Raw genomic sequence first — 14,948 nt, 5'->3', positions numbered from 1 at the left:
GAAGTTGCTGTAATTAGTCAAAACTCACTTCCTTGTTTCTGAAATAATTTCTCTGCATACTTCTTTTATTTTTTTTAACACAGCACATCCATGGCTTCTGGGAGCTTATTTTGATTACTCTATTAGCTGGGTCACTAATTAAGTAGATTGATTTGAGGGGGGATTATATCAAGATCATGCAAATAACACAGGGATCCTCTAGGACTTGTAGGCAAAGACTTCCTAAAATACAGCTTCTCTGTGGCAGCAATAGCTGGTCACTGTGGGAAGGGGAACCTCCTCCTACCAGGAAGTCCCTCTCTTCCAAGATTGGACTTCTGCTCCAAATTCAGTTTCTCCTGTCCTCACTACCTACCATAAGTCCTGCATGGAGATGTAAGTACAAAATGTATTTTAATAATAGCTTAAATGCCAATTTCTGGAATTCTATATTGGGTATCTTCCATTTATGGGAGAATGATTAGAAATAATGCTTCTCTCTCCAGAATCATAGCGTATAGAGAACAAGGCAAAGAGACCAAGATCACGGTATGCTGGGCCTCTGGGCATGTTGAGTCCTCTCAGCTTTCTGACTTTACCCAACAAGCAGGACCTGTGGAAAGAGATACTTCCTCCTAAACTTGCCAGACTAAAGCCTAGAATTTAGGGGATCCACAAGTCCAGGTATGACTTATGTATAGTAAGGAAAGAGAAGCCTGTGGTGGGAGGGAGTGTGGGATGAGAAAACAAGATTAAAATCAAGAGAGGCCACCTGAGGGCCAACTCCCAAACCAGAGACCTTCAGGTCCCCCTATGACTCCAGAAGCCTTTTCCACTCAACAATTTACCACCAATATCTGGCAAGTTCTAGCTTTCTCCACAGCCATCCCAGGGTTCCTATCAGACTAAAGTATAACAGCCTTTTGGACTGTTGATCATTTGTAATGTGTAAAGAGAAGGGACTGTGTTTGTAACAATGAGACAGAGTTTCAAACCATGGCAAAGAAAATGTGATTTGGTGGCAAAGAAAACCCCCGCAGAAGTTTTCAGAGAAGGCCTTACCCATCCTTCCCTGTGGTGGTCAGAGGTTGCTGCTCCATGCCCACAGCTGCCACCATGTCTCTGAAGGAAAGAGGGGTCCATGACACATTCATTCTTACTTTTGATTGAAGAGATACAGGGATTGTTTGGGTGGCCTACTTCAAGGTCACAACCTAACAGCGTATCAGTGTCATGGTTTCTAAATCAGGAGAAAGCCAGTTCCTCTCTAAAGACATCAGTCTTCCTGTAGCCTCTTCGATGGTCATGCCTTTGCTCCCCAAATAGTCCACACTTAAGTGCACTTTTAGACCCACTGCCACTCCTGACCCAGTTAGCTTCTGTTATCTTCCCAAGGCGCTCATGGACTTAACTAGAAGATTTGATTTTAAGTTCCAAAGGGAAATTTTAAAAAAGAAAAAGAAAAAAAAACAAAGCATAAGACTGGGGGTAGTGTTTGCATTTACTGCTTGATATTTTTTACATTTCCCCAGAGACAGAGCACTGTGAAGGGGAACCCTTCCCAGACACAGGCTTCCATGCTCTACTGGGTCATGGCTGGTTAGAAGCTGAGTCACAGGCAATTACTGCTGCTAATTAGAATCTTCGAGTAAATCTCTCTCTAATTGAAGGAGAGTGTATCCGAGGATGTCTTTAAAGTAAAACTTTCTACTCATTTACATTTAAATGTGAAGGGAAGAAAGGGGGACAGCTTATGTGTTCACCTTGGTCATCTAGCTGCAAAATTACGCTAGTTCTAAATAGTTATAGCAAACATGCTGTTCTTGTTGTCCTTGAAACCTGGGTATAACTGGAGTGGAGTTATTCATAAGTCACCCGTCTTATGAATGTGACTGAATCATTGTAATAGGCACACACAGAAACCTAGGTGTCATGCCTACCTGGCTTCTTTGCTACCCAAAAGCCCCAACCTCATGTAGTTCAATTCATACTTGTAGGGGGAAAAAATGACTGGGTCATACAGCCTGCCTCTCAGGCTGCCAACATAGGGGTCCGGACCTGCCACTTTCAAATAGTGAATTTTCAAATGCATCAGCAAATTTGTCTGTGAAGCAAAAGCCTCCAGGTGAGCCCGACACCAACAGATGGCAGTGTTAGGGTCACCTACATGGAGGGCAAAAGAAGCTAGCAAGAGCCTTTGGCATCTACTCCGTCAGCCAGTTCATGAAGGCCAGGCATCTTTAGGCTGGAGGATATGACACATTGGCAATGTTGCTACAGCATTTGATTACTTCTGCCTTTCTGGACCATGGGAATGGGAGGGGCCAGGACATGTGTCCAGATGATGCCTGTTGTCATGGAGTAATTGTAAATGACATCTTCATCATGTCCTGGTTTTGAGGTAAGACATTTGGTCTCACCACCCAATGAGACTCTTCATTCTCTTTAGAGTCAGCTTCTGGCACCAAGATGTGTTTCGCTTCCTCAGTAAACCAGTCTCGTCTCTGCTTCTTCATCAACAAGGATGCTGATAGAATCAGAGAAGCCTCTTACATACAACGGAGACTTCTCTGAGAATCATTTGAAAGGGATTCAAAGAAATTGAAAACATTACCTTCTTGCTGAAATGAAAGGTTGCTTGGTAACGCATGTGTGACAATTAGAATAATTTCAGCGAAATGTGCCATATGTTTTAGAAAGACAATCTTACTTAATCTTTACTGGACTAGGGTTGTTATTATAATCTTAATTTTCCAGGGTTTTATGATCCATGAAAGATCCTGTAGATGAGGGAAAGAGAAGAATGTGGGTAAGTCCAGCACTGACGCATTGCCTCACGTAAGGGGAAGGAGATACAGGGACAGTCCTTGTCTATGCTTGATGGTCCTTTGCCTGAATCAGAGTCCCGGTATCTCTCCCTTCAGATCCTTCAGTGGCTGTCTTTATCTCTGAGAAAGATACTTGATGTTTACTCATATACAAAGGAAAAAAGTTTACCTCAAGATGAATGTTGCAAAAAGTGAATTTGTAGACTCAAATAATGGTTATGCTAACATGCACTGTCATTTTATGTCACTAAAATTCTACCAATTAAACTATATCAAATTATCAGTCATAATATATTCAATTTCCGGAGTGTTTTTAAAAATATAAAACAGGGATATTAGTCAAAAAACAAAACAAAAAACATGTAGATAAAATCAGATTTCTGTCTGCTTTCAGCAACAGCAGTGAGAAGTAAATTTGATGTCTCTTCATCCTCCTGGAGACTAACCAAAATCTTCATGGCACTCAGCTTGTCCCAACCACACCCCACCCCCATCCCCACTATCTAGCCACTCAGCACCCTTGCAAAATAGCAGTGCATTCCCAACCACCAGAGAGAGTGGAGTGGGCAGTCTTACTCAGTTTTCAGCTGCTACAACAGAATGTCTGAGTCTGGACAAGTTTTAAAGAACAGGAATGCAGTTCTCATTCTTCTGGGAACTGAGAAGTACAATATGAAAGGTACAATATGTAAGTGGTTTATAACCGTGTCCTTCCATGAGGCAGGACAGGAAAGAGTGAGCTACTTCCTTCCACAACCCCTTCTCATAGCACCATTGATCTACTCATGGGGTACAGATCTTGTGACCTAAACATCCCCTAACACCGTTTAGTTGGGGATCAAATTTCTAACACATGAATTTGGGGGTGCATTGCATGCAGACCACAGCAGGGATGCGGCCCTTGACATTATCCAGTCTGGGTGCTGTCTCTTTGAAAGACCTCATTTTGGGAAGTCTAGATTGAACCTGGTTTAGTATTTCCCCAGTATAAAAGCCTTTTTGCCCAGAATGTTTTGTTGCAAACAATTACAGGCAAGTATTTAACTTTATAGCTGCCCAAGGTAAGGAATAACAATTGGACAAAAAAAATTACTAGCTGAACAGATTAACACAACTAGTTAACCTTTAGCTACATGAAAGAGAAGAAGAAAAGGAGGGAGGTGAGGAAGGTGGAGACAGAGAAAAAGGAAAAGAAGGGGGAAAGAAGATGAGGAGAAAGGGAGAGAGAGAAGACTCTAATTGTTAATATTAGGAATGAAAGAAGAGAATTATTACTTATAGAAATAAAAGGGATGGAAAGGGATAATGTGAATAATGTCATACCAACAAATTAATAACCTGGATGAAATGGACATGCTTGTAAAACACAGCCAAGCAAAACTGACTCAAGAAGAAATAGAAAATCTGAATAGATCAATGACAAGCATAGATTGCTTATACACAAGACCTTCCCAGAAGGAAAACTCAAGCTGAAAAGCCAGTGATGACTTTGCTAAATATTTAAAGAGTGCAGGACAAGCTTCCCAAATAAAAAAGTTTGGAATACTTCTCAAATCATCTCTATAGATCAGTATTTCCCTCCTAATAAAACCTGACCTTATAAGAAGAAAAAACTACTAACCAATATATTTCATATGTTTAAATGTGAACTCGTCATCAATAGACATTTAGCAAATTGAACCCAATGATATTTAATAGAATTATTTACCATGAGCAAGATCAATTTATCCTGAAAATTAAAAGTTGGTTTAGCATGGAGGTGACCGAACAAAAGCAGATGAGTGGACTTCTAACAAGTGTAAGGGGCACTATCAAGTCAGTGGCAAGATGTCACAGAGTGCGAGGAAACTGTGCCAACTAATTATAATATATTATTTCATACCCCCATAATAGGATTATAATGAAAAAAGAAGATAACAAGAGCTGAGAATGTGAAAGAAAAACTTCACTTCTCATACACTAGTAAGTGAAATATATCATGGTGTAATCAGTTTGGGAATAAAATCTCACAAGTCTTCAAAACTTTCCATCAATAAGTCAAGGGCCATCCTAAGTGATGGTTCTGTGGGCAAAATCACTTGCCATGCCAGTCGAGGGCTCTGAGCTCAATCACTGGAACCCTCAGTGAAGGCAGAAAACTGATTCCTGAACGTTGTCCCCTGACCTCCATAAGTTCTGTGGTACGTGCAGACATGGCCTATGCACACATGGTATGAGCACGCGTGTCACATGCATGTTTATACACTGATGCATAAAGTAGGCCTTTGATCAATAGAAAAGTAGATGGGTAAGCAAAATGTCATGCTGCCATCTAGTGCAATGCAATTTGGACACAAACCATAAATGGAATCTTGGCATATGCTGTGTGGATAAACCTCCACAACCATGCTAATGAAAGAAGCCAACCTCAAAAGTCGCATGCTGTGTGATTCTGTGTCTGGTACAGGGGAGATAAAAAAAAGTAGTGATAAAGGAAATAAATTAGCAAGTAATGCAAGTGAGTGCAGGGGTTCTTTAGGGGTTTTAGAACTTCAAAACTTAACTGATGTGGAATATTGAACAGGCTTACAAAAATATACAGAAAGAGCTCAGGCACTGACTTTTTAAGTGTGGTAAGACCAGGGTAGTGTTTGGAAATAATGAGTGAAGGCATCAATGATGCCATCAGGCCGAGCCTGTCTCTGTGTAGCTCTCCTCTGAGCTGAGTGCCTTCAGGCTGCCTTTTCTAGCAGGCTTACATTATCCCAGCTTTGAGGTAGCCCCAAAGAGACCTTCTAACTTTTTAATGTAAACATTTAGTCTAACCATCTGTGGCCATGCAAACACATTATTGTAGCCAGGGTCTCTGCATTCAATAGTTACTTTGCTTGTTGCTATGACAGAATGCACTACAAAAGCAGCTTAGGAGAGGGAAGATTGTTTGCCCGAAGCTTGAGGGCGCAGTCCATCATGGTGGGGGAGTTCTGCAAACAGGAGAGAGACGCAGCTGATCGATCACATTGTGTCCATAGTCAGGAAAGAGGGCACAGTGAGTGCTAACATTCAACTCACAGTTCAGTCTGTGAACCAAACCCTCAGACCAGTGCCACCTGCATTTAGGGTGGGATTTATTTAACTTTATAGCTGCCCAAGGCAAGGAATAACAATTGGTCAAAAAAATTTACCAGCTGAACAGCTGAACAGCCCCATTGTTTTGGATCACAGTCTTTATCATGGTAGGAGAAAGCAAACAAACATAAATACGCTGGGTGATTTTTTTTTGTATGAATAGTCTCAAATTTAGGATTGTAAGATTGGCTGCTTCTGGAGATGGTAAATTGAAAGAACTATTTTATCGGGGCTCTCAGCTTTGCTATACGGTGAGGTGAGAGAAATTAGAAACTCCGTGACCTGTGAAGAGAATAAACACATTATTTATTACTAGCTGAACTTCCCATCTCAGTTTACACATTATAGAAAACCCCTCACAGATATACCCAAAACTGTCCCCAAAGCGATTCTAAATCCTGTCACATTAACAATCTGCATAAGCCATCACAGTGTAGCAGAGTGGTTAGCCTAGGCCTGACCATATATCCACTCACGAAGCTCTGTATCTGGAAGGTAGGGAGTTTGAAGCCTCAAGAAAATAGTGACAGTCAGATTGTGTGTGTGTGAGTGTGGTGTGTGTGTGTGTGTGTGTGTGTGTGTGTGTGTGTGTGTGTGTTATATAAGCAGTTCCCCTGAGATGCATGTTCTCACCAAAAGTAGGTGAAGGCATCCACTAGTCAAAATGACGACTGAGGCTGCACAGGTGTGAAGTCTGAGTGTGAGTGTGAGCATGAGTGGGTGTTGGTACCTTAGTTTCCTTATCTGTGAGGGAGACAGTAGGACCTGTCTGCTCAGGTTGTTAACCCTGAAATCAGTTGCTATATAAACCACTGGGGACATTAGGGTTGTGTGAAGTCTAAGTCCACTCTGACAGTGGCTTCTCTCCCCTGATCTCCATAACCATCCCCGGTTATGACTTTGTTTACTTTCTTATCAGACTGAATCTTCTTTTAGTTCTACAGTCATTTTTGAATGCCTGCTATCGAGCAGCTCTTATTTTTCCTGAATAAAGGGACTCTGAAGCCTTGTGTAAATTCTTACACAAGAGTTTAAGGCAGTAACAATAACAGCAGCAATAATTTCTCTAGCGTTGCTAGGATAAATCTATTACTCCAGTCAAACTGGCAATCTCTTAAGCAGAAACTCCACTCATTCATGGTTCTGAACACAGGGTCCAAAACTACGCTGAAGGGGTGCAGGTTCGTTTCCTAAGCACCCACCATCCTGTGACTCAGACGGGTTCTTTGAATTCTAGGATCCCAGAGACCATCTTCTTGTTTTCGTCCTGGGAGCTCAGGTCACTGTAGGTCAGAGGACCATACTGCCTGTTGGACAGATGCTGAGAACACACAGATGGAGTTTCACACTCAGAGCAAAAATCCATCTTCACAACCCAGTCTGCAAAAGCAGGGTGCCGCTTATGTGTTTGTCAGCAAGTTACGGTCACCTGGGAAGAAGAAATGCTGATAAAGGAATTGCCATCAGAGGCAAGGCTGTGGGGGAACATTCTTGATTAATGATTGATGTGGGAGGGCCCAGCCCACCGTGGGTGGTGCCCTACCATGGCAGGTCGTCCTGGGATCTGTAAGAAAACAGGCTGAGCAAGCAATGAGAAACAAGTCAAATGCCCACCCATCTATTGCTTCTGCTTCACTTCCCGCCCCCAGGTTCCAGCACAGCTTCATTGATTTCCTGCCTTGACTTCTTTTAGTGGTGGACTATGAAATATGAAAGGACGTAGAAACCAAATCAACCCTCCACTCGCCTCCTTGCTTTGGATTACAGTCTTTATCATGGTAGGAGAAAGCAAACAAACATAAATACGCTGGGTGATTTTTTTTTTGTATGAATAGTTTCAAATTTAGGATTATAAGATTGGCTGCTTCAGGAGATGGGAAATTGAAAGAAGAACTATTTTATAAGGGCTCTCAGCTTTGCTATACGGTGACGTGAAAGAAATTAGCGACTCTGTGGCCTGTGAAGAGAATAAATACATTATTTTTCTCTCTGGTTTAGATTGGTTAGACTGATGGAGGCAACACAGAAATAAAAGAAAGCAGACAGGCATCTATCTCCAGAAGCAGAATAGGTCTTTAATCAGAGCAACTGAAGGGCCGTAGTCTCCCCAGAGTGGGAACTGTGCTGCAGGGCTGGTAAGTGGTCAGAAGCTTCCACACGGGTTGTCAGTAAAGTCAGCTTTCCTGTCTAGGGATTCTCTGTGTACCTGAGGCTTTAGGGCATTAACCCTTCACTAGGAACCATGAGAATTCCATGGGATGACAGATATAAAGCCCCGAGCCTTAATGAATTGTTCACAAAAGTTGTCCCCAGACCATCTTTCTTTCTTCAACACTGTGTGTTGGAATATACACACACAGTTCACACACACACACACACACACACACACACACACACACACTTGAACAATGCCAAAAGACTTGGTTACCTGGATTTCCCCATAGCAACCTTTAGCTCTGATCACCTAGGAGGCAAAATCTCTGGGTATATCTGTTAAGATGTTCCTAGAGATGTTTAAATGGGCTGAGAAGATCCCCACCCCTTAATGTCAGGATGACCATTCCATGGGCTGGAGTCTCAGACAGTATATATAAAAAGGAGAGAATGAACTGAGTGCCAGGGGCTCTCTCTCTGCTGGATTGGGGATGCAGTGTTGCCAGCAGCCTTTGGCGCTCATCTGCACACCTTCCTCATCAGGACAGATGGCACCACCCAAACTAGGTACCAAATAAATCCTGCCTTAAGCTGATTTTGCCTGGTGTTTTGTCACAGCAATGGGAAAATATCCTAGGTCTGTACAATAGTTCAGTTGCTACCTCTGTCTAATCCTGATTCCCTTTCTTAATATTTCTGACTAATAGTTGGAATTCCTAACCCCAGCTCAGTATCTGCTTCAGGAAAACCCAAGTCTAGCAGGCATCAAGGAGGAGCTCCTGGGAGAACTCAGACAAGTTCTGAGAGGCTGATAGAAGAGTTTAACACAGGTAAGTGATGGTTAATAGAAGTTCGAATCTGGTTTTGTCTGAGGCCCCCATAGATCTGTTGAAGGCCATTTTTTGCCAGATCTGAGAGACAATGGGTACTCTATAGAGGAATCCTAAGATGATTTTGGAGGAGGATCAGGGGAAAGGCATATAGGCACCTCTGTGGCTGAACTCCAGATCTGAGTCACGAGACTTCTCACCAAAAGAAACCAACCTGTGATAAAGGTTCTCAATGATGGGGGCTGAGGAGGAGGTAAAAATCCTCATAGATGACTTTAGTAGAGCTCCTTTATGGGTTTTGCCAGACCTTGCCTATGAAGCAGAGACTCTATGTGAGTTGACTCTATTATGGCATGGCCGCCCCTCTTAAAGATGAGCTTGACAATGTCGTACATACCTGGTTATCAAATTTGACCATGCAGCAGCCAAACCTGAAGTTTCGGTGGCTTATAAGAATCTGGCAATAGCTTAACCAGAATCTGGCAATAGCTTAACCAGGCTCTTCAAAGCTTAACCACCTCATTGTGGATGAGGTTTCCCTCATAGAGATGGGCTCTCTTTGCCTGCTCTCCCTGATTTTGTCTGTGTCATGCTCAGTGACTTGCTGGATGCATTATAGCAGCCTGCACAGCATTACCTCTGTTGTCGGAGCATTCACCCTAGCAGTAGTAAAAGGAATGCCTATGTCTGCAATGAGTCTTTGTGACCCTCCATCCTACCCACTGCTCTGAATTTAATAGACAAGAAAGCCTGGGGCTGGCTCTACCATTGGTAGAACCACGTGGGAACGATGATATCTATCCACTCATTGGTGCATAGAAATGGCACGTTTGTAGGGTTCAGCCCAACAGCTGGTGGATTTTGAGAAGTCTCTCCTAGGCCAGGCTATTACTACATCTTTTATCACAAGAGAAATGAAATTGTTATGAGGAATTGGTTATTTAGAAATGTAAAGAGAAAGCAGCATTTGCGGGCAGGCATCCAAGGGAACAGAACCACATTTTTACTGCCCAGAATCCCAGTATATTTGTTGTGTTGTGAGAAGGTCACACTCATGCCCAAGCCCAGCCTTGCAGGTGCTACTTCCTGGGATTTAGTGCCCTGAAGGGGTGAGATGGTCAGAATGTATTTATGGTGCCTACTATGAAGTAAAGTCCAATAATGTGTGTGTGGGGGGGTAAGATTTACATCCGAAGAAGGAATGTTCTGGAGTGATGGGAACAGCAGTAGCCAGTGTCCAATGGAGGAACAGTGCCCCCGCCCTGACCTACTTTCAGAGCAGCTGCTTGACCTCAACTTTAGTTATACTTCATCTCCCTTCCATTCCTGTTCAGACCCCCCCAGACTTCCCATTGTTGACTGATTTCATTGGAGAAAGGGGGTGTTGTCTTCTTTAAGCACAGGCTTAGAAATACCAACCTTTATATTTGCCTGTTTCTTGGCTATGTCCACATCAAAAGCTGTCAGGCACGTGAACTACAGATGGGACTCGTGTTACACCCAGTCAATGCTCCAAAGACATGTGTGAGGAGCAGCGGCGGGGTGAAGGAGAAGGGTAGGGCTCAGAAGACAGCTCTGAGCAGAGCCTATGGAGTCCCCGTGGTTTTCAGAGATAAACGCCTTCCACCCCTGTAACTCTGTTATAGAAGAATGACTACTGCTCAGGGCTAGGCAATTCCCTAAAGGCTCCAAGATGTTGGTCTTAGATTCTTCTGAGAGAAGCACACTGTGGGCCCCATGTGAGAACAGGCAGAAGATACAAAGTTAGAGAGAAGATGGATAATGTCTCCCGGGCTTGACACCTGGCTCTGCTCCAGGCTGGAAATTGCCCAGGCCTCCAGAAAGCCCTGCTTTCCTTTATTTTCTGAAATCAGTGCCTATCCCACTGTCAGGCACGGTATGACACAGAATGTGGAATGCAGGGGTAGCCTGAGCCTGCATCTGTGAAAGCCTTGCATCTTCCCATTAAAAACGTTATATCTCTGCAATACAAAAGATAGAGGGAGATAATGAAGGAATATTAGAAATGATTACATCAAATTCCTACAATGAAAGAGAGTAAGAAATGATAAATATTCCCCTGGCTTCATACAAATACTCTATGTGTATTTCTCAAGATACAAGACACCTAAAAAACAACCTTGGATGTTTATTTATTTGTGAGATTTCTATAGTTTCATATAATAAACATTTACTTATTTTAAATTTAACTGTAAAACAAAGCACACACAGACACACATACATACACATGCATGCACACATACATGCACACGTGCACACACCTACTTGAGCTATATAATTTTTTATATTTCAAAAGGTTGTTTGTATAGGTCAGGGTGGCCTAAGTCCCTGCTCTTGTCCAACACTGGCCAGGAAACCTTCCTCTGGTTTGCTCACAATGAACAAAGACAAACTTAATTTGACAAGTACTTAGAAGGAGTAAGACAAGAGGACTGACATAAATTAGAGGCCAGTCTGCAGCTCCATAGTGAGTTCTGGGCCAGCCTGGAGCTACATCGTGAGTTCTGGGCTAACCTAGGGGAGGAGAAAGATGAGAAAAAGAGAAAGGTGTTCAGAGAAAGGGAGGGGGAGGGGGAAAGGAAGAGAAGATGGAGAGAGAGGAGAGGGGAAGGGGGAAAGGAAGGGGAGGATACAGATAAGGAAAGGAAGAGGGAAAGGGAGGGGAAGAGGGGAAGGGAGGAGAGGGGAGAGGGAGGAACAGAAGGATGGAGAGAGAGAAAGGAAGGGGAGAAAGTGAGGGAGAAAGGGAGAGATACACATAGATAGATAGATAGATAGATAGATAGATAGATAGATAGGTAGGTAGGTAGATAGATAGATAGATAGATAGATAGATAGATAGATAGTAGATAGATGATATCCCTTGTAGGCCAAGAATTTTTTTTCAATACTGCCCCTGTGTTCATTGAAAGCATCTGGTAGCCCTCACTTTAAAATTGGCTGCCACGGCATTTGTGTCTTAGAGGTTCACAAGCCAATTCAACTCCATTTTCACTCAAATCCTTATCAATTCTTCTCTTGCAAGCTATGCCTTCAAAAAGAAAGGCCTTTCTTTGCTAAAAATGGTATCTTAGAGGAAGCAGTGCTGTCACTGAAAACAGCAGGCCTTGTTTTATGTCTATCAGTAAACAAACAAGAAATTATAGGAAGCTAAGAGTTACGTTAAGACTTTATAAATATTGGATCTAATTTAATCCTTTGCTCTGCCACAATAACGGGGAGAAGGAGGTTGTATTAGTACAGTTTCTATCCCTGTGACAGAACGCCATGATCAAGGCAACTTATAAAAGACAGAGTGTGAGGTAACCCAGACTCAAAAGATGAATCATGGTATGCACTCACTAATAAGTGGATATTAACCTAGAAACCTGGATTACCCAAAACATAATCTACACATCAAATGAGGTACAAGAAGAAAGGAAGAGTGGCCCTTTGCTCTGGAAAGACTCAATGAAGCAGTATTCAGCAAAACCAGAACGGGGAAGTGGGAAGGGGTTGGTGGGAGGACAGGGGGAGAGAAGGGGGCTTACGGGACTTTTTGGGAGTGGGGGGGCTAGGAAAGGGGAAATCATTTGAAATGTAAATAAAAAATATACCGAATAAAAAAAAATTAAAAAAAAATCTATTAAAACTCATGAAAATGCAAAAAAAAAAAAAAAAGCTGGTAACCTTATAATCTGACACTAGGTTTATTTTATATGGTTAATATGTAACAAAAAGCACATATATAACATACATAACAAAAAAAAAGACAGAGTGTATCTGGACTTCCAGTTCTGGAGGGAATAAGGGTCCATCAAGGCAGGGAATTATGGCAGCAGGCAGGATGGAGGGACACACGAGAGCTCGCCTCAAACCACAGGCAAAGAGCAGAGAAAACAAACTTGAAATGGCCGATGTCTTTAAACCCTCAAAACCTGTCCCCGGTGACACACTTCCTCCAGCCGGGCCAGACCTCCTAAACCTACCCAAACAACACTGAAAACCAAATGCTCTAACACTCAGGATGGTGAGGGATGGTTCACTGAAATCCGCACAGAGGTTTAATGGAGTTAAAAGGATGCTTCTGAAAGTCTTAATGAAAGCCCTTAGCAACACCCACATTCCATGAGTCCCTTGAAGATACATGAAAAGTATAACATTTGTGTAGATTTTTACATATGCAAGCACTGAGCAGGACTATCAGCAGGGTTCCAAGAGTCATCGTGTTATGCAGTTCCAATAAATAAAAATAAAAATAAAAACGAAATCTACATATATACTAAAGTATATAACAGAAGAACAACTCACAAAATTTCCTTTTGTTTCATTTCATTATTTTTTAAGATTTAAATTTCAATTGTGTGTTTGCGTGAGGGTGTGTCCATGTGTAGGAGCAGGAGCCCAAGAGTCCAGAAGAGGGTGTGTGATCCCTGGGAGCCGGACTTACAGGTGGCTGTGAGCTGTTCAGCACTGGTGCTTGAGCCCTCCTTTGACTTTGCTGGGAATATTTGCTTAGCCAAATGACTCAAGGCCCATGTTGCCACTTATAGAATGAGAGGGTTTTTTTAAATATAAATCTTACATATTTTAATATAAATCTTATATATAAATATTTAATATAAATCTTATATATAAAATATATTATGTATTGATATTATATATGTATATTTTATAATCTATCATACTATATAATTTCTATATTATCGTGTTGTATATTATATAACATATAATATTATAAACATAAAATTTATATATTATATGTTTATATAATACATACTTTTATATATAAGATTTTATATAAATAGTATATATTTATATATATATGTGTGTGTGTGTGTGTGTGTGTGTGTGTGTGTATGAAAAGGAACTTCAGTTTATAATAAACAAAGAATACTCAGAAGTGAAAAGACAAAGTGAGGTAAAATATCCCAATAGGGTATTTTTAGAAATAATTACAAATGACTAATCAGCTGCTAAAAGACACACATCTTTACTCACTGAGGAGATGCAAATCAACACTTCAGCCAGAATGTCTTTTTCACTTCACTAGTGTGTTGGCCATGCTTCCAAATCTGAAACAAGCACCTGAGACTTTAGAGCAGCCTCTAAAGGACAACGTCTTGGAGCTTCTAGTCCATGCCTGGTTGGCCCCATTGTTCTTGAGCCTATACCATGGTAGCAGTGCACAGCAAGATGGCAGAACCCTTCACTTCATGGCTGGGGCCGGAAAAATAAGGAGGAAAAGACAAGAGTCCAATAATTCCCTTCAACAGCACCTCCCACCCACCCACCCACCCCCTGCCCCCAACCCCAGCACTTCTCCCAGGGATCTAAAACTTCCCAATGGGCCCTTCCTCCTAAAGTAGCGGAAATCAAAATTTTAATACATGGTCCTTTGGGAGCTGCTTATGCAAATCACAGTAGCCAGGATATTTATCACACAGAAAAAAGAGAACAAACATTAGTGAGTAGTCACTGTCTTCTTATGCAAGCCCCTCCCTCTACAATAAACAGAGGCTGGCAATGGTAGTTGCCCTAAATTAACAAGTCAAAAGCAGAAAGGCAAACTGGGAGTTTTATTGTTTTGTTTTCACGATTTCCAGCAGTCTTTCGCCCAAAAGGAAGAGAGCAGATGCGGCTGGTAGTAGAACCCCTCTTCCAAGTTTAGCTCCAATCTGCACTCCATGGGACTCACTTGAGTCTCGGAACTTTGGAGAGGGAGGAACCTAGAAGTCCTAGATCCCGGAGAGAAGACGGACTCTAGGAAGGAGGACCCTGGGATTTCACGGAACCTGACTGCAGCGCGGTCGCGACTACCCGGACTTTGGAACGGAAGAGCTGCGCGTGTCGCTTCCTGCCTGCCAGTGGGGAGGACCTGGGTGCCGCCGCGATGTTACCCTACACCGTGAACTTCAAGGTGTCGGCGCGCACCCTCACCGGGGCTCTCAACGCGCACAACAAGGCAGCGGTGGACTGGTGAGGGCAAGGCTTCCGGCCTCGGCCGCAGTTCTCTAGGGGACAGAGGAGAACACCGGGCTTCCGGTTT

The 14,948-nt window shown here is 42.5% G+C and overlaps 1 protein-coding gene and 2 long non-coding RNA genes across 3 annotated transcripts in view; 2 read left to right on the top strand and 1 right to left on the bottom strand.

Annotated features, from left to right (window-relative positions):
* Positions 1-252: 252 nt before the first annotated feature.
* LOC127695283 (uncharacterized) lies at positions 253-12,406 on the top strand. The gene is made up of 5 exons (XR_007979936.1): positions 253-375; positions 2,737-2,788; positions 4,701-4,769; positions 7,153-8,899; positions 12,285-12,406. It is a non-coding gene; the product is annotated as an uncharacterized LOC127695283 (long non-coding RNA).
* Positions 4,744-14,667, bottom strand: LOC127695292 (uncharacterized). Its single transcript, XR_007979938.1, has 4 exons — positions 14,598-14,667; positions 13,901-14,119; positions 7,118-7,344; positions 4,744-6,197 (listed from the first exon to the last, which is right to left on the bottom strand). It is a non-coding gene; the product is annotated as an uncharacterized LOC127695292 (long non-coding RNA).
* The window catches only part of Wdr11 (WD repeat domain 11), a 43,904-nt gene continuing 43,394 nt past the window's right edge, over positions 14,439-14,948 (top strand). The window contains exon 1 of the mRNA XM_052197318.1: positions 14,439-14,878. Within this exon, the coding sequence (XP_052053278.1) occupies positions 14,793-14,878 (86 nt within the window). The 5' untranslated portion in view covers positions 14,439-14,792. The remainder of the gene's footprint in view (positions 14,879-14,948) is intronic.

The sequence above is a fragment of the Apodemus sylvaticus genome, chromosome 1 (genome assembly GCF_947179515.1).
Source record: "Apodemus sylvaticus chromosome 1, mApoSyl1.1, whole genome shotgun sequence".
NCBI lineage: Eukaryota > Metazoa > Chordata > Mammalia > Rodentia > Muridae > Apodemus > Apodemus sylvaticus.
The sequence above is the reverse complement of the archived record's forward strand: the minus strand, read 5'-3'. Positions and strand labels throughout refer to the sequence as shown.